We start from the raw sequence: 19,729 nt of genomic DNA on the forward strand, positions 1-19,729 counted from the left end.
GGGCTGGGTGAGCTCCGCTCGCTTTGAACGGGGGATTTCGCCCATAATAACAAGTTTTAAGGCTGGACCCGGCAGCTCTCGCACGGTGGGAGCGCAGCCCCCGCGGGCAGCGCTGCCGTCCGGTTCGTTCCTCCGGGCGCTCGGTTTTTAAACCCCGCGCCCGTGAGCGAACCATCCAACTACCTGCGCGACTGCCGTGTCCCTGCAGCACGGCTGGGTCGTTACGTGCTCGTTCTCGTGGGGCGGACGGGCCGTGCCATGAAGTTCGGAGCTAGCGCTCCCGGTGCCGCGGCCCCGCTGCCCGCTCCCCGCCCGCGGGTCCGGCCCCGGGACCGCCCGCTTCCCACCAATCCGCGGTTGGTATGCTAATGTCATCCCTTATTTGGGAGCAGGCTCCGCCCCCTTCCCGGTACGTCCGCGGTAACCCATTCATGGTGACCGGCTGCGGGAGGACCGGCTCTTCCCGGTGGAGCGGTACCAGACTATCCTTAACTCCGCTTCCTCCTTTCTTGTACAGTTTACCCCGCTTTTTTTCTCCCCGTTTCCCCCTTCCCCCCCCGGATTAGGCAGCAATCATTCCTTCTCCCCGTGTCTGTGGAGAAACAGGTGATCCTGGTTAACAGCCATTGCTTTCTGGATGCAGTTTCTTCTCCTGCGTTTGAAGGATGATGATACCCGGCAAGACTGAATCAGCGTAACTTTTACTTTGCAAGAGGAAAAACTTTTCATTTTCTCTATTTGAAGGCATTAAAAACAAGTAGCACTTAAAAAGGCAGAAGAAGTTGGTTTTAAAGCTGAACTTCTCCACTTTCCTGGGATTTGTGTGCGCCAATTCCAAAGGCTGTGTCTTTTTCTTCTTTTCTCCTCCCTTATCTCCCAAAAGGAAACTGTTGCTAGTTGGAATAGACTTTTTAAATGTTTGGGATTCAAGATACTTTAGGAAGAGGACCAATTCTGAAAGATAAATCTCTAGGTTCTGAAATGGATTCCGTCAGGTCCTGGGTCAGAAACGTTGGGGTTGTGGATGCAAACGTAGCAGCACAAAGGTAACCGTGACTATTTCTTCCCGTTTCCCCCCTGTCTGTATTCTAATTTTTTACCTTTTTAAGCAAGCCTTTATTCTCTGTTATTGTTCGCATTTGATATTAAATTTATCCTCTCCCTTTCTGTCCCCTTCTCAGTCTTCTCTAGTCAGTGAAAATCCAAGTTAGCGCAGCTAGAGCTAGGGAGAAGCGCTCCAAACCCGGAGAGCATCAAGCGTCCTAAAATCCAGTGCGGGGATCGGATGACAGCGACATCGGCTCGTTACTTCTCCTGCACAAGGGAGGTGTGTGGGGGGTGGATTATAACAGTCATACAGACTGCTCCTTCCCTCTCTGTGGGTCGGACAGCAGAACAGGAGCGGATAAAGTTAGAATTAAGTTAAATTTAGGTCTTTCCCTCCGCCCTCCCCGGCCCATCTTGTTTCATTTAATTCAAGTGGCTCTGCAGCTACCGCAGGCACCGGCCAAACCTTCCCCCGCGGCTTCAGGGCCGCGAGCTGCCTAACGCAGGCGAGCAGCGACAGGAGCACGGTTCTCGGGACCGAGCGGAGCCCCGCGGGTGCTGCACGGAGCCGGCGGGGGAGCACCTGCCCGCGAGGCTCTGCGCCGAGGGGCTGCGGAGCACTCCGCACTGGGGCCGGTGTTTCTACTTGTTTGGATGGGTTACACCACCCCTCCCACCCCGTTTTATTCTCTCTTCCCAGCCAAGTCTGCTCAAGGGCCGTTATCCCAGTCTCTTCCCGTTATTCCAGTCTCTTCCCATTAGGGGTAAGATGATTAAACCCCTTTCTAGGTATTTTTTTTCATTTCCTCTCTCTCTCTGGATACATTTTATTTTATATATATGTATACATATATATATATATATGTATAAAAAGTAGCAAAAGATAAAAGTAAAATTAGTCCCAGGAATAAGTTGGGTTTTATTTAATATAGAGACAAAGTGAAGGGCATGTGACAGCAGATGGGACTTCAAATGAACCATGGACGTTTTAAATAGTATTTCCATGCCCTCCCCCCCTCCGGCCTGATCTGTGAGTGAGGTTTTCTGAGGGCTATGGGAGGAGTTATGAGAGTTTTATGAATGTCGATAGATGGTTTAATAAATACAGTGAGGGGAGGATGAGGTTTATTCCCGGGGAAACAGAAAGAAAAAGGAAACGGCTCCTAAGAAGCCTGTAACTCTTGGAGCAGTGGGGCAGCACTTGCGCTGTGCTCGTGGTGGCATCACCAGGGCTCTTTGGGAGACCTGTAGCAAACCCAGAAATGCAGAAAATGAGAGGAAATCCGAACTAGGGGCAGTTGTGGCGGATGCGGTGAGTTCACACTGCACCTATTTGGCAAGGGAAAACACAGGGAAACATCTGTAGTTCTCCGAAAGAGTCAAACACTTTTGCCAGTGCGGTGGAGCTATTTTGGGGACTGAAAATGCGAAGCAGTTCTGACTCCTAATTTGTCTGGCAGGTAGACTTAATCTGTCTAGTAAGTTATCTGGAGGTGCTAATGTGCGCCCTTGTTCTCTGCAGTGGGTAGAAATCGGCATTAGGGAGAAGAAGCTACAACTAGTTTCACTAAAATGTACCTGCAGTTCGGGATATTGTAGATACACAAAAGCATTTGAGTCTTTCCAAAAGTATGTGAAACATCCCTGTGTTTTCTGCAGTCAGGGACAAGATTTGGGCAAGGGCGAATTAACTTGAATCTAAATTCTTTCAATTTAAATCCGAAATTGAAGACCCAGACATCGGTTCAAATAGGACTAATTGCTACACTGACAAACTTTGCTGCTGAGGGAGGTGGATGCTCTGCTTGAAACTAGTTGCCTTTCACCTAAAATGTAGGTGTCTTCAAGTTGACAGTCTTGTAGGAAATGTTGTAAGGTCCTTGTCTCCTGCAGGAGAAGTGAGCAATGTTGGGATGCATAGATAGCACTTCCAGACCCGTTAATGTGTTACACCATCTTCCCACCCTGCGTGTTGCATTCCAGAGATGAGTGTGACAGGAGAGAGGAAAATAGGTAGAGGAAGGAATAAAACACTTCCTGCGTTCAGCAGTGACCGGTCTCTTCTCTTTCGGCGCCTGTAAATTATTCGTGTCCTCGGAGCAAACTGCAGACACCAGCGTTGCAATGACAACCCGGCCCGATCGCAGCCCTCGGCCGCGCTTCTCCATAGCGGAGCCGCGGCGCTCGGGCGGACAAGAGCCGGGCTCGGGTCGGTGTGACAAGCGGCTGCTCCAGCGCCGTGTGCCGCTGGCGCAGGGGGGGCGATTCCCGGCCCTTCTCGGAATGTGTGCTGCTGTTTTCTGTTGTTGTTTTGCTGTGACTGCTGCACAACCTGGTAATGTCTTTGTCTCTCCCCCACACCCCATCCCGTATGTTTCCTTCACAGCGGAGTAGCTTTGTCCAGAGCTCACTTTGAAAAGCAGCCACCCTCCAACTTGAGGAAATCCAATTTCTTTCACTTTGTTCTGGCTCTCTACGACAGACAGGGGCAGCCCGTGGAAATAGAGAGGACAGCTTTTGTGGACTTTGTAGAAAATGATAAAGTAAGGCTTGTTACCTTTCTTCTTCCTCTTTCCCTCTCCAAATCTGATCTTTTCTTCTCCCCGTTGAGCTGTTAACTTCTAATACCTGTTGTCCCAAACAAAATACAACCAGCTCTCGGTTAAGGGTTCAGATGCTTTGATAGGGCTGTTGCCCTCTGTGTGCTGCTGTAGTTAAAAAGGTTTGCAAGCTTCTGCTGTATCAGGAATACAATGGGAATTTCATAGATCCACTAAAAATAGAATAAAAAAAATTCATGCGGGTCATATGTGCCTTTTTTTTGTACCTACCAGATCTGCCAAGTTTTATTAGCACCCTCACAGAAGTGGAATCTGAACTGGAATAGGGCATATTATTGTTGAACTTGATTATATGTATTTTTGAAGGCTCCAAAGTCAATGGCAGGATTTAAAAAGCATTTGCTTTTGGATTTTAAACCCCACGTGCTGACCACTTCACATTGGTTTTACAATTGTTTTGTTAGTCATGGACAAGATATTTTTTGATTATGAAGGATGCTCATTAATTATCTTCTAGGAAATTACAGTAAAAAAACCCATGCAAGAAACCTCCCTGTAACACAGGAAACAAATATCAGTAATGACTCAAAATAACACTGCTGCAAAGGAATGAGCACGCTAAACCCCAAACCCACTGAGTTTTCCCACCGTCAATCTGCTTCATATTAACTGACTTGAAATGGACAAATTTATCTTGGTGTATTGCCTTGAAAAAGTGGAGAGCGTAGTAGCAAATAGGAGGAAAAGAAGTTCTTGAACTCCTATAGGAAAAGATGTCAGCAGTATTTTGTAGTTTGCCTTGGGTCATTCGGAAGGTTAATATATCCCAATCAGTGGATTCACCTCGCAGAATTTTAATGAACTTTGTTGTCACTTCCATCATGATTATCAGCTTCTGCATTTTAAATGTGCCAAGTGTAAGTTCTGGAAGATTTTTAATTCTCTCTTTCAGGAGCAAGGCAATGAAAAGACAAACAACGGCACACATTACAAACTCCAGCTCCTCTATAGCAATGGTGAGTCCCCCTCCAGTCACCTTCCGTGTGCTATAAAGGGAGGGAAGGTTTGTAGGTGCTGTCACTGTGATTTCTGAAACACACTGAAATTCCCTTGCCTGATGCCCCTTCAGTGTAGGGATGGGTTCTGAAGTTCCCTGGTGTGGATGGCCTTGGGAAACACACTAGAGGGAACAAAACTGAAGTGGTCTTTCTGAGGATGTTTACTAAGGCACTAGATGAAACTAAACAGGTTTGTTCTGATGCTGAGGGAAGGATGCATGTGGCAGTCTTGTTTATTGCTCTTCTGTCTCGCTGTAGGTGTCAGGACTGAACAGGATCTGTATGTTAGACTCATCGACTCAGTCACTAAGCAGGTGAGCATAGCTAATGTGTGCCGTGCTGTCCTGCCTTGCTGCAGCCTGCCTTTTCCCCAAACACTGCCCTGCATGGGTTTTTGTTCTTCTGGTTAGTTTTTGTCTCTGTTTCATCTTAAAGACCTTATTTTTGAGGGCAACGGAAAAGTAAAGCTCTAAAGTCTATTTAATTTTTTTTCTTTATGGTTTGTAGGTTTTTATCAATTTTAAAATCAATATTTATGTATAAGCTGCTTTCCTTGCTCATAAAGGCTTTGGAGGAAGGTATTTATTTGTGAATAGTAGTAAAAAGCCTTCACCTTAGATCTGAATATTATGACATGAGTAACCCCAATGCTCCTGGCTTACCCCTGCCTTTAATTCTTGTAGCCCATAACTTACGAAGGACAGAACAAGAACCCTGAAATGTGCAGAGTGTTGCTTACCCACGAAGTCATGTGCAGGTAAGATGACTTGATTAATGTCAAGTTTGTTTCCATAGATGCCACAATGGCCTTTCTGATGAAGTTGTGGGTAGGAAGAGTTTGGTATTTTTGTTGTTGAGTCGCAGAGATTTTTTATGTAGGAAGATTTTCCTTTTACATGTGGATAATGCCTGATTTGGGTCCAATGCATATATTTGAGGTCTTATTTTTTTATCTTATTTTGCTTTGGCTTTTACTGCAAGAGACTGAGCAGCCCCATGTTTGCAGTCTGACCTGCGCTGGTTTGGTTTAAGCTGGGCCTCTGCGCTGTTTAAATCAAGATAAATCAACTTTTCATCTTCCTATTTCTTACCCAATTCTTGTTCACCTCTTGAGAATGAGCAGTTGAATGTTCAGATTTTTCCCTGGCAATTAGAAGACATTCTTCATCTAATTTTATCTGGTGAAATACTTTAATTTTTTTAATTATCATCATTCATGTTCCTTAATTTTGCTTAGTTTTACCCCAGCCCATAGAGAAACTCCTCAACCCAAAACACAAATCCTTTTCTATACCATGTATGCAATATATAGGGGACTTCTACCTTTTAATTCAGAAAGACACTGTTATAAATTAGAGGGTAAAATGAGTTGAGGATGCTTTAATAACATTTATCGAAGTCTGAAGTTACATGTACCTTATGTATGTACATTGTGCTTCCATGGGAACGTATTACACAAGAATGGGAAATGTCCTGACATTTTTTCCAGTACATAGAACAATGCAAACAGTCACTGTTCTCATATTAAAATGCGTTAAATTGTGCATAGAATGCACTTTATAAAAGGAAAGAAAGGCAAGTCAAAACCAATCTTGGCCTTTATTAAACAGAGTTTGTGATTTATTGTATCAGTGGGAGTGGGTTAAGTTGTTGGACTGATCGTTGCTTCTTTTAATGTTTGCAGTTTGCTGCTTGATTATTTTTGTTTTGGTTTTGTTTTTGTTTTCCATGATTTTTTTATGGTAGGCTTTTAATGTAGTAGTGAAAGCAGCCTGTTTGTACAGACCTCTTGTCAAGGGAAGGTATCACTTTTGGTACTTAGGTATTATATCAACTATTCCCTTACTTTTTAAATGCAGTGAGAATCGGGTCAATGTGTAGTGTTTCTGTTGGGCTTTGCTCTTGTTAATTAAAAATTGGGCATTGCCACTTCTGTCCAACTTCACATCCGGGTGCACAAACATGGAACGTATTATGCGCGACACCCGTATGGTGCGCTGTACGGGGACCGTAGGTGTAGGAGCAAAGAGCAAAGGTACCTTTGCTGCTTTCTGTCGCATCTGGAACTTGCATATGTATTTAAATACATAATTTAAATATATATGCTATCCATAGCATGGAAAGTCTTTGCTGTAACTGGGTGAACATCAGAGAAGGGAAATGTTTGGATTTTCCATGCGGTTGTGATAACAGCGTAACAGCACAATTCATCCTTCTCCTCTTTTCCTGTATCTCTACGTCTGTCTGCACTCTTGCAGTTCTGTTTTAGAAGCTGAAGTATTTCAGCAAACACCAGCACCTTCCCATCCAAATATACTTCAAAATAAAATTAATTTGGCTTTTTGCTCTGCTGCTTCTTCATGTCTCTGTAGTGTCAAACACTGTTCAGCTTTTATACACCTGGCCTCCACTGATGCCTGCAACCATATTTTGTGCTTGATTTAAGGTAGTGTTCTACAAACGTAAGCCATTATTCCGATTACACCGAACTTTCCTGCTTGATAGATTAGCCAAGGAAGAATTACAACTCAGGGATGTCCTTTCTATGTAAAACACAGATTAGTGAAGGAAATCAAAAGCACTCTGTAACCTAATCAAGACATTTGATTTTAAATGTCGTGTTTTCCTAAAGTAACTCCGAACAGGATGCTGTGTGTTCTGAAGAGGCATTACACATATCACTTTGAATAATGCCCAGGGAATGGATCCAGCTCTAGTTAAACTTGACATTTTATTTTATTTCTTTTAAGTACAATAATCAAATCTTCCTATTGTGTGCTGCTTAAGTGGCAGCATCAATTTTTAAAGCCCCTAGTTTAGTTTGCATTAGTAACAGTATATAAAAATTTAATGCATTACCCGCTCTGCTGTCCAAATTGATGCCTGGTGTTTTTAAAAGAAGGGTCTGCCAGTCTTTCTGCTCCTCTGCTTCCAGTCCTCACTAGTTGAAGGTAGGCTTTCTTTTTGTATGTAATCACACACGCAGCTATTCCTGCTGCATGGAGACAAGTGCATGCGAAACCCCGTCTCTTTCCCTCAGACGGTGACAGATGCATGCTTAGCAGGAAAGTTGTCTAAATATTGATACGGCTCCACCAATCTGTCATATCCATTGAAAGTTAAACTCTCAACTCTCAATAATTAGTGCTTTCACTGAGAGGCTCCTATTTATTTATTTGCGCATGTGAAACTCTTCATTTGGGTTATCCTGCCCTAATGGGATCTGTTCCTGTTAGGTAGGTCTCTCTCAGACCCACAGGCTTCCCCCCAATGGCTGGAAATCAAGGTAAACACTCTCCTCTCCTGGAATAACTTTTTTCTCCTCTTCTTTTTCTTCCAATTACCGACTAAGAGGAAACTAGTTGTTATGCTGCTGCCAGCAACCCCCTATGCCCTCAATGCTCAGAGGGTTAAAAGGTATTATAATGTGAACAGAAGTAGTCTCAGGGCCTACAGCTGGCTAATAACAGAGTTGTATTGAGCGCAGGCGAGCCCCACAGCTGTGACTTTCGCCACAAGGCTCAGACTAGACGGGAGCTCTAATCAGCTGGGCCAGGCGGCCGCTGGGGCCCGTGTCTTTATCGGCCAGATGGTGTGAATTTAGACACTTTTGTTATGCAATTGCAGGGAGGAGTTGGGGAGAAGAAAACAAAACAAAGGCCACCATGCTGGGAGCTTATTTGAGTTTGAAATTAGAGACAGATTTTTTTATTTTATGGGGAGGGGAGGCAAGTTGAGGGCTGAATTTTAAAACCATTTTAGTCAAGTGTGGGGAGGAAAAGGGTGCGAGTTTGCCCCTGACTTGAGCCTTCGGGGGTATTCAGTTTGGGGATCTGGTGTTGGCCATAGGAGCTTTGTGTGTCTGTGTTTGATTTTGTTGTTATTTTAATGTAAACAATTATTTTTCCTTGTTAGATCTAGTAAAGGGCAAAGAATAACAAGAAAAGGTGTAGAAACTACAGGCCTCAATATTCTTGTTTTAAGCAAAGGTATGTTCCTGGCACAATGATGTGACAGAAGTATAGGTATTGGTGATGTCATGCCAATAGTTTGCTTTAGGAGAATATTGTAAGCTTTATCTCTGACCATCAGAGCTTGGGAGTTTCACCAGTGACTTAAATTGGACCAAGTCAATTCTGTGTGATCAGGATGTAGAAATCTCAAAAGCATGTTGAAGTATTTGGAGAAGTTTAACTGTAAGTCATGGTTATAGAAGGAAAGTTTCTAAGTATTCCAAATGTAAAGCTCCGACAGTTGTGCAAACTCCCATCACCCAAAATGTGTTCATTTCAGACTGTAACCACACTGAACTCCAACCTCGCATAACTCATCCTAAGCTACTTCCTATGCCAAGGAATGGCAGCCCTGGGAAGGGTGTATGAGCTGGTGAGATGTGATGGAGGAACTGCTGGTGTGTTCTGCTTGGATATTATCAGTGTTAAATCAGATACATGCTTATGATCATCTGCATAAGTTACATCACTAAAGGGTATCTCATTCAGTATTACTGCAGAGAGGAAATGAGTGCTGTTTCTGTTAGCTGTAAAAAACCCCAAATACTACAAAAGTATCTTCAAAATTAAGAATTTTGTTGTTTTATTAGAGCAGCATATAAATCAGCACAAGCGTTTGTTCCCAGTATTACATTGGATATGTGGGAAGTAGACGCCAAATCTATATTCTTCTATGTAAGGGGTTTCTGCTTTTGGGTTTTCTTTTTTCCTTAGAAACTATCATGTCTCAGCTTTTAGGACAAAAATATGCAATTCTCTTTAAACAATCATTAGGCAATGAAATGCATTAAAGATGCAAAGTTGGGTGAAGGAGGGAATAGGATATTCTTAGCTAGCGTGAATTACCATAGCTTTACTGAAGTCGATGGAGCTATGACAATTTACAGCAGCTCGAGGCTCTGCCCCAGGGATTTTTAAATATTTAGTGTATCCTTTTATTTTAAAAGGACTAGCATCGATGAATAAGTGCAGGTTTGAGGCAAAGGGAATGTAGGAATGTTGGAACAGTTAGAGCTGCTATTCAAATAGATCTGCTGGTTGGAGCTCATCTCGCCGGGCAATTGCAACTCGCGAACGGGAAGTTCCTGGCACATGCTGTAACTTCAGTTCCTAATACCTGCATTTTCTCCTTTCTGGATCTGAATGAGGGGTTTTGTCCAAATGCTTTTTTGGGTATTTATAATTGAATATTAGGCGGTTTGGGGGGGGGGGGGAAAGCCCCTATTTGATGCTTTGTCTGCCTGCAGTGAATTTAAGCATTTTATTGAATTTGGATTTTTTAATTCTTCTGCCTGGAATTGCTCTCCAGTTGGGAAACTGTGGAATTCAACATTCTGTTAATATACTCAGCACCAATTACAGCGCTGTACAAAACCCTCAGCAGTTGCTTGATCCCATAGGTGTCAATCTGAAAAACCACAGCAGACTCTGGAAAGCAGAATTTGGGAAAGCGTTTGTGTCAGGGCAGAATTTCATCTGGTGACTTTTGAGGCATATGGGACTTGGGATGCAGTCTCCTTAGTTTTGGATGACTCCATCCTCCCCCTTCCATATTAGCTTTGGTTGGAACAGAGTATCTGAGCATCAGGACACCTGAAATCTCTTCTAATGTACTTCTATAGCGAAGGACTGTTTTTAAAGTCTATTGAACTTCTGGTACTGGGCTGGTGTATCTGCAAGGAGCATCACTCGTGTCCATGGGTGTGTTAGTGGAAATCAATGACCCATCTCCTGATTTTTTTTTTCACCTGGTTTTTATTATTCCCTTTAAAAATGGGAAAAGGAAATGCAGTGGTTTCTTTTGATGGACTTTTAACCATACATAACATGATACTCGTGCCTGTCATGTCATTATGACATCTGTTAATCATTTATCAAGCTTTATAAATAGCACGTTAGTCTAAAGCATGACCATGTTTCTTTTCATTTTTTGTTGGGAATTGCAGAAAGGACTATGAGGAGCCAAGTACCAAAATCTACCAGGAATCAGCCAGGACTTGGGCACCCAATTCCCTTCTGGAAAGCCTAGCCAGACTTTTCTGTTACTCTTCTAGGCACATGCCGAGTCCTGAAGCTTTGCAGACAAGACTTGCAGCTGGTTGCTGTGCTGTCAATAGACCCAGTAATTCTTTAACTTTGGTTTTCTCTCTCTTTAGTCGGTGCTGTGAGAAGAAAAGTTGTGGCAACAGAAATGAGACTCCCTCTGACCCCGTGATCATCGACAGGTAGGAAACAAATCCTCGTTTTCCTACAAAAGCAACCCCAAATTGTTGGTTGTGCTTTGAGGTGGCTGAGGGTCTGTGATGATGGATATCTGTCAGCGTCTGCCATTGGGGATGTCTGTGCTTTGTGATTCCTTACAGAACTGCCAGCCTAAGAGCAGGTTGGCTTTAGTCCATCTAGGCTTACTTGGCATAATGATTGATGTTCATCTTTTAAACTAAGTTTTCTATGTATCACTTTCATTGTGAGCAAATATTCCATATATACATCTGGAATGTTTTCTGTTCAGCAGGGATCTGATCCAACTGAGTTACTGAGACAGATAAAGCTTTGAGCAACCTGGCAGCTTCAGTAATATTCTTGAACAAAATACCATTTCTGTAGGAATTTGGGGAGGAAGGAAAGGGTAAAGGCAGAAGTGCAACATGTTAGGCAGGATTAAAACTGATGGTTTGGGTGTTGTGAGCAATTCTATGTAGAACAGCACCTTCATATGTTACTCAGTTCCAGACCCAAGTCTTGGTTCTGCTTGCCAGTTTCTAGGTGAATAACATAAATAGGGGAGAGCAGCGGTTTGTTAAATCATGAGCTGGCACATTAAAAGCTGTGAGTACTTGTGGAGGCTGAGAAGTCGCCTGTGAACTCACTCTCAAAGTGTTGTTTGCTATCCAGAGACCAGCAAGATTCCAAAAGGAAAAATAGGAGTAGCCAGAGCTTTCAAAAAGAAATGTGCAACCAAGATCTCCAGAAGGAGAGCAGGAAATAGGGAAAGTCGGGAAGAAATCTTCTCCTCCCAATTTAATCTATAGTAACTGTTTAAAGAGCTGCTTTTTCCTGAAGCAGCTGGTACAAGGGGCCAGTGGAGAGCTGCTGCTGAAGTGGAATGATTGTGGATACAGCTTTTATGTCTGTATGTGTCTGGCATGCTCTGTCTACATTCTAATAAGCATTATTTGTCATAGCATGTCTTGTGAATTTGTTTTGGCATTCGGAATGGTCAAGCTGGTTTGAATAAAGATTTGCAAATCTTTCTTTTTCTTCATGACAGAGTTAACCTAAGCATTTTGGAACTCTGATGTGATGGTTCTTCCCTCCTTTTACCCCATGATTTTCCCTTTTAATGTTGTATTTACAAGCTGTGATTGGGGCTGGAGTTGGCAATGGCAGCAAACTGGGCTGTTTGTGTGGGGGCAGTTTCCTGACTGGAAGCAGAAGTCCCAGATATGCCATCTTGACCTTTTCTGTGAAATTTCAAGCTTATTTTTGGCTGTGTTGATGTTTGGTATGAATCTGCTTTTGGGAACTTTCCAGTCTGAATGTTCTGAAATTGGGCTTGCTGCTGGAGGAGCAGCATGATGTGAGTGCTGTATTATCCCAGGAATTAAGTCCATGAAGGGGGTAGTTCCTAGATTTAGGTAGATTTAGGCCACAGAGGAAAGGCATGATGACAAATCATGTCTGGTGGCATGGTTTAGTGAATAGAAGCTAAACTCAAAGCTAAACCTTGTTCTACCACTGATCACATCTAGCAAATCACTCACTCTTCTGCACAATTGCTCCTATTCCACCACTTTGCTCAGTTACACAAGGTTTGAGGAGTGAGGGATAATCTTGTATACTGCATCTTAATACAAATGCTATTTAATTTGCATCTGAATGCAAATACTGTATCAAAGTTTATGCTGTACGTGTCTGTGCACAGAGGAATTCGTTGTCTAGACTGTCACCCTCAGGCATGTCCACAGCAGTAAATACAGCTACCAATGAGTTTGACTAAACACTTCACCCTCCCAAACTGCATTCAATGGGGCTGATCTTCCTGTCTTGCAAACAAGCAGAAAACTCTGCTGGAGAACTGTATGTGTTTGGAACTAGCTTGGGAATCTGGGCAGCAGTGTTCCTATTTATTCAGGTGGTCTTTATATGGCTTCTTTGAAGCAGAGATGTCTTCTTCTAGAGCTTAGTAGCAGGTGGAATATAGTCTCTGAAATGCAGCTTGCCATCATGCAGGCCAAGAAAGGTAAGGTTTTTCGTTTCAGTGTTGCCTTCATGGTGGGTTTCTTCTTAGTTTAAAAAGGACTGCAAGTTCTTTTTAGCAATAAACAATAATTGGAGTGGGTGCAGAGAGGGGTGCATGGGGGGTGTGTGTCTGTGCTCTGCGTCGGCCCATGCCATAGACACATCCTGCAGACCTCAGGAGACTGCTGAAGCCTTCGAATCGTTGAGGTTGTAACCATCCACTATTGCACTGAGCTAACTGTGCACCAAATTACCTGAGTTTAAGGACTATGTTACAAGCTGCTGCAAATGACCATAACTCCATGAGCAGTGCAGTGTTTCCCCCTTTCTTTGTTTCTCTCCTTGTTTTTTATGCTCACTGGGACTGATGCTAAGATTCTTGTGTTGTTTTACCTGTTTATTGCTATAGGGAGGCACCATTCATCGGCGTTTGCCAGATCATGGAAACTTGTATCCCTCTTTTAGAAGGAAGAAATGGCTCAGTGGGAAAAAAATGTCAGTCGTGTTGTTGTTGTTGGGTTTATTCTTCTCCTTGAATGAATTCCAAAAGTTCTTATGCTGAATAAAACTTCTCTGCTGTGACCTTTGCTCTGGGGACTAGATTTAGATCCTAAGGACCTTGCAATTATTTTTCCATTCACTCTTGAAAACTAGCCCTTTTCTATATGAAAGGGAACTTCTTCACTGGAATTCACTGTGACCCTCTCCCGCCGACAAAGGGCTGTAGGAAGTGTTGGAGTATTTAGGTTCCTGCAATGTTTCGAGTCAGAATTCCAGGGTAAGATCAGAATCTGAGTTCAGAATGCTGCCTCTGTTTTAACAGCAATGATACAGCTCAAATCCTGCAACGCCGCTATTGCAGAAGCCAAAAAGCAGGAAAGGCAGAACCCCAATGGAGCACAGCGCTGAAAGGGCTGTGTGAGCATGGGCAGGAGTTTTCTTGGTAGATGTTTAGTCCAGAAGCATTTCCAGAATAGCCACTCAAAGCTTTTTAGACAGCACAAATCCCAGTCAACTCCCAGAATATGAGAGCAAGCTTTAATTTAGTGTATGAGATCAAAATTCATCAGAGCTGAATTGGTTCTAGTGTGTTTCCATGGTGGATCATAGCACGGGTGGGTTTCCAGGGATCTTAACGTCTATTCATCCTGTTTTCCAGCTTAGTTTTTGGGGTTAGTACCTGTGGAATTGGTGGGTTAATGAGACTTCAGCAATGTAATGGTTTTTATTCCCCCCCTCCCTTCATGGCTGAAGTGGTTCTGGATGTTCCTTGTAATTCCTGGAAATCTGTGAACTTTGAGTACTAACATTCCCTTCTTTGTTGAAATCATAGGCAGGGATGTGAAGTGGAGGGGTTGGGGTGGCTTCCAGATAGAAGGGTGGACGCTTGTTCTTTTAAAGATGATACTTCCCAAATGAAAACTGTATTTTGCTTATATTCCAATTAGTTTTCCTCCTTTCCCACTGCAGTGATGCACATGAAAAGAAACTTGGTCTTGGGATTAAAAGGTCAGAGATGCTGCAAATGAATTTAATTCCTCATTTTAGAAGAGTTGGGATATAAATTCCCCATTCATCAAGTGGGAATGTTGGGATGGTTTTAATTTATATTTTTCTTTCTTGGGTTTTTGTTTTTTCTTTTTTCCTTAATCTCAGCCATCTAAAAAGGACTTTATCCTTTCCATCACCCTTTCGGGCTGATCCCAAAACCCATGGGGTAACATAAGGATATTTCCTAATGCTTAGGGGCAGGACAGCATGAATGGAGAGGCCTGGATCAAATTCCACTGATACAGGCTGCCCTGAGACTTCAAGCCAGTCACATAAGTCATCAGTTTCCCCCTGTGGAAAGTGGTTTCAGCTCCTTCAGGAGGAATTTTGGGTTTGTTTTTTGTATTTCTAGTGTGAGGATTTTACCTCCATGGCAGAGTTGGATTGTTCTTGTTCTGTGCTCCACGCTCCTTGCAAGCCTGCCAAGGTAGAATAAATGTCTTAAATCTGTTGCTGCTGTGGGGTGAAACAAGAAGCCCCAGAGAGGCACAGCCTTCCTCAGCTCCCTGTGTGCTCAATCCCCCCTTCCAAGCCTCCAAAGCCCACAATGATCTCTTCTCTTGTCCTAGGGAGTCAAAGTCCTTTGTTCACTGCTAAACCCTGCTCTCCTGCAAGGAGCTGCTGTTGTGCCATCTGTCTCTTTATGAATTTTTTAGTAGACTGGATGTTTGTGGGGAGTCAGTAACTTACAGTGCACTATCGGAGCCGTTTGACATGCGGTTCTCTTAGTGTCCAATGTGTGTGTTTGGTTCTTCCCCCTTCACCCCCTTTTAGGCAAAAAGAACATTTCTTTACTTGTTTGTTGTACAAAACATCTTGTAATCTTTGCTACGTGCAATCACTTAAGGCTTGTCAATGGAGTAAACTCGAGGATGGTGTCACTTAATCTTCCTTTTAACGTCAACAGACAACAGGTTTTCCAGCAAGTTGGTGAATCAGGAGGAGCTTAAAGATCTTTTAGTGTGCCGGAAAACTGAAGGATGGACTTGTGGTTAAGGAACTTGTGGAAGTCCCAGGTTCTCTATTGCAGACTCCCTGTATTTTTCCAGCCATTCCCATAGGCATGTCTATCTTTCACTGGTAACACAGAGAGATGCATGCTGAAAACTGATGTGTGCAAATACTAGGGTGATGTGGAAAGCTGTTGCCATTAGGTGGCAATTGTCCTGGAGTAGTTAAGTTATTCTTTCCCCAGGCTGTTGATTGCTGCAGCCTGGGTTGAAGGTGTTACTGATCCTGAAACTAAGCAAAAAGAAATGAGTTTAAATCACTGCTGACTTCAAGCACGGATCTATTAGGAAGCAGCAGATCTGGGACCTCACTTCCACTAGCTTTTTGTACAGGAGTGCTGCAGGCCTTGTGTGTTTGGACAGCAAGCATGGATAAATTCTAGTCTTGTTAGATGAGTTGTGCTTTACTGGAGACAAAAACCGTTGCTGGTGCTGGCTGGGTGAATCCTGACTGGGCAAGGCAGAGTTTTGTGCAGAGTTCAGATAGAGTGGAAAAATCCTTGTCTCCTCTTAAATGGAGGCTTTGTCCTTGCTGTAAAGAGAATTTGATGCAGTTTGTGTCATGTTCTTATGAACAGGCAGCTGATACTGAGGGCTCTCGGAAGGACAGATGTGATAGCAGTGCGAGGAGCCAGTGGAGTCAAGGAGTTTGGTAGCAGTAGAGTGGGGAAAGGAATCAAAGTTTCCCATGAGCTAAAGCACCTCTGGGAACAGTAGCTGAGAGTGAGTTCACTATGCAAACAGGGCACAAGAAATCCTGGGCATGTAGAGCATTGATGTGTGAAATGGGATCTCTAAAACTCCGCTGTTTGAAAATGGTGTGCGTTTGTCTGGATCCATCTGAACACATCTTTGCCAGTATTTCAGAGTATCTGCATCTTAAAGAAAGCATCCTCTGTGTATTTATGACCTGAAATACTCTTCCTTATCACTTTTGCCCTCCTCTAGGCCTCTGTCTAGACCTGGTTTTATGGACTTGTCACTTCATCTCCCCTAGCCTTTCTTGTTACTGCCTCTTGCTTTCCTTTTGAACCTTTTATTTCTGTCCATCCCTTCCTTGTGTTTCTTTCACCATCTGTTTCTGGTAAGATCTCATGTATTTTCCATGCTGTTAACTTCAGCCACTCTGAAGCGAGGGCTTCACATCTGAAGAAGGGCTGCCAGTTAATGTACAATGTTTGCTCCTTTCAGATAGGGGATGAAAGAACTTGTCTTGCTTGGAACATCTCCCAAAGTCCTTGCAAAACGAAGACAGGGTTGAGACTGAAAGTATATAATGTGTATCTGAAACTTGCTAAGTCAGATAGCAATGGGCTCACCATTTTAATGATAGTAAGAGCTGACATGGCTTGCCCAGGATCATGTAGGAGCCAGTGGGGAGTGAAATCCAAGTCCTGTGTGTTCCAGGCTGGATCATGTAAGCATGTCCTGGAACAACATTTCCTTTCTGCAAGTGTAAGTCATATTCCCATCTTTCTCTGGCTGGGACCTCTATGTGCTGCTCTCATCCAGCCCATCTTCTCTTTCTTCTTTTCCCTTTCCTCCCCATCTCTTCTTCTCTGCTCATTTCCTTCACAAACAAATGCTTATTTCTCCATGGGCACTCCATTTATAACTCCACGTTTGGTGGCTTTTCCTTCAAGTGGAGTCCATTGAGCTTGTAAATCGTATTGGATCAGTGAGCCTATAATGAGGCTTCTAAGTCCAAACAGTGCAAGTCTGCTGGGATTTTATTGTTCATAAAGCTTCTTCCCTGGGGAGTGATAGAGCCATTAGGTGTGTGCTGTGTTTAATATTTGGTCATGGCAGGAAGCAATAATTTTCTCTCTTTTACTGTGGCTCCTGAGTTGTTTTTAAGCACTCAGCTTATTTGAGTGCCTGTGAACCCATTAGGCAAAAGGAGCCGCGCTGCCCTACTTGGGTTTGTGTCTGTCCTACAAAGGCTATTTCAAGAAAGGAAAATGAAGCAGCAACTGATTGCCCTGTTGGTGGTTCTTAATCACTTGCCCCTCTCATGAACGCAAGTGCTGTCACACCTGACAGGAGATGGCATGAAGCTGATTTCACCAGATGATGGCATTTCTCATGCTGAAGGGATTGTTCTGTTTATTCCAGCAGAGAACAACCAGCAGGACTCCTATTTGTATGGCATGTTGTGGGGTTAAGGATTTATCTTGTGTGAATCCACATCAAAACTTCCTTTCATTTCAGTGGAAGCAGGAGCAAGGTTGGTATTCCAGTATTCTGGAAGTGGGTGTGTATATTGTAGCAATAAAAGAAATCAACAAAACCCCCAAGCAAAAACTGACCAAAAAACAAGGAGTGAAACCCAATCTGCTTTTCTAGGAAGGAACTGCAATTTGGGAATGGAAACTGGCTGAGTCTGGGCTGTAGGTGCTTTGCTGCTCCAAGTGTCCCAACTTCATACCCGTGTGGCCTGGGGCCATCGGTGAGCGGGGCAAGTCCAGCTCTGCAGCCCGTAGAGCCCTTTGCTCAGTTTTTGGCATGAAGGCAGAAAATTCTGCTCCATGGATTTTTTTATCCCTTTAAAGAGAAGAGTGGAGTAACTGTTCTGCTTGGAAATGTGAATTCCAAGCAAAGGAAAATGGTATTGTCAATTACTGCGAATCCTTTCAAGATTCAGGCTCTGTAGCGTGATAGGAAGTGGTTCCTCTGACAGCCTTTCCCTTGTATTCCCAGTGCTTCCCTCAAAGTACTAGTCAACTTTCTCCACAGGATGTGCCATCCGTTCTGCGTGCTCCTTATGCTTTCCATTGTTGCTGCTGCCTGCACCACCAAGCGGGTTTGTTAGCTGATTATTGTAGGTGCTCACTTGCTCTAGTTAGGTCTGCTCCTTTGCTTCAGGGGAAAAGTTTTCCCACTATCACATTTTCCCGCTGGGTCCTTGTCTTGATCTTTGCAGCTCTGTGCAAGAGGCTTGTATCAGAAAGGAAAGAAATAATTGCCTTGCTCTTATGCTCTGTGTGCTAGCCCAGAGCTACGTTGCAGAAGCAGGACTGCACGAGGTATGTTTGCATTTGCCAGACACACGCATGTTGTGTTTTACCTTAGAGGAAGATGAGCAAGTGTTTGAAAAGAGGTGGTGTAGGGTGGGTAATTACACAGGTGTTTAAATCACTTGAAAGCCAGAACACAGTGAACAGATGAAATGAGCTGATGACATAAAGAAATGAGACTTAAAGCCAAGAATGGGGATGTCAATACAAATTGGATGGGTTTTGAAGAGATGTGGTTATGTTTTCTTCTGCAGCTTTGGTAAAAAGCTATTTGAGCAAATGGGTCCCTATTTGGCAAAGCAGTTGGCACTTTTATTTAGCATCAACATCAAGAAACATGTATGTAAATATTTTGTTGAAACTAAGCCCTGAAAAGAAACATGAAACTGCTAAAATTCCCAGCTGGGCTTTGTTGTCCATTGTCAGCTTCCCATCAGGAACTACAGTTCCAGAAGTTTCCTTTCTTGAAAAGGTAAAACTTGGGATTCTTCCATTCACATGAATCTAAACTAAAAAGTGCTGTTTGGGAGGAGAAGTTCTGCCTCCTTCAGACATGCTCTTCATCATATGCATCTCTCTCAGGGTTTTATTCTGGACAGCTTTAAATGCTCCTTGAATTAATGCTGCTCACCGTGTCACTGGGTCTCCACGCTACATTGTGCTGGACACTAATTTGGAGCAGGAGCGAATACTTGAACAGTGATGTTTTTCCAGATCTCTCCTCATTAGGAACGTGGGTGCTCAGTACCTCGAAGAAAAATAACGAGGACTTTGAAGGTTGACTCCATGCCAGAATAAATCATTTTCCTTGATGTTGACAAAAGATTGGGTCAGTCAGAATTCCTCTGCTAAAGAGGGGGGAAAAGTATCCAGGGTTGTGTCAGTGTCACTTGTTGACATAGACCTCAAAAAAAACATCCTCTGGGACGTTTTGGTTAAAGGTTTGGGGTTTTATTTTCCCCTTCCCCTTTATCTCAAGCATTTCCCAGCATTCCTGCAGGGACATCTGGTTCTCTCATTTTCCAGTTTGACTTCGGTGCCTTCAGAAAGTGTCACTGTCAGTTGCTTTCTATTTAGCCAAGCAACACAAGCAGGAGAGGAGCCCTGCTTGATAACTTGCCTAACATAGAGCTGCCCTTTAGAAGCAGTGACCTTAACCATTTCTGTGATGGGCAGTGGGACTGTGTCCCCGTTCCCTTCATTTTCCTCTGTAGCTTCAGGTTTGTAGTT

At 43.5% G+C, this 19,729-nt stretch overlaps 1 protein-coding gene across 1 annotated transcript in view; it reads left to right on the forward strand.

Annotated features, from left to right (window-relative positions):
• The first annotated feature begins 915 nt into the window (after window positions 1-915).
• EBF2 (EBF transcription factor 2) overlaps window positions 916-19,729 on the forward strand; it is a 105,335-nt gene continuing 86,521 nt past the window's right edge. The window contains 6 exon segments of the mRNA XM_005142606.2: window positions 916-1,046; window positions 3,434-3,590; window positions 4,561-4,624; window positions 4,925-4,980; window positions 5,350-5,423; window positions 10,836-10,904. Coding sequence (XP_005142663.2) covers window positions 916-1,046; window positions 3,434-3,590; window positions 4,561-4,624; window positions 4,925-4,980; window positions 5,350-5,423; window positions 10,836-10,904 — 551 coding nt within the window.

Source organism: Melopsittacus undulatus, chromosome 18 (genome assembly GCF_012275295.1).
Source record: "Melopsittacus undulatus isolate bMelUnd1 chromosome 18, bMelUnd1.mat.Z, whole genome shotgun sequence".
Lineage (NCBI taxonomy): Eukaryota > Metazoa > Chordata > Aves > Psittaciformes > Psittaculidae > Melopsittacus > Melopsittacus undulatus.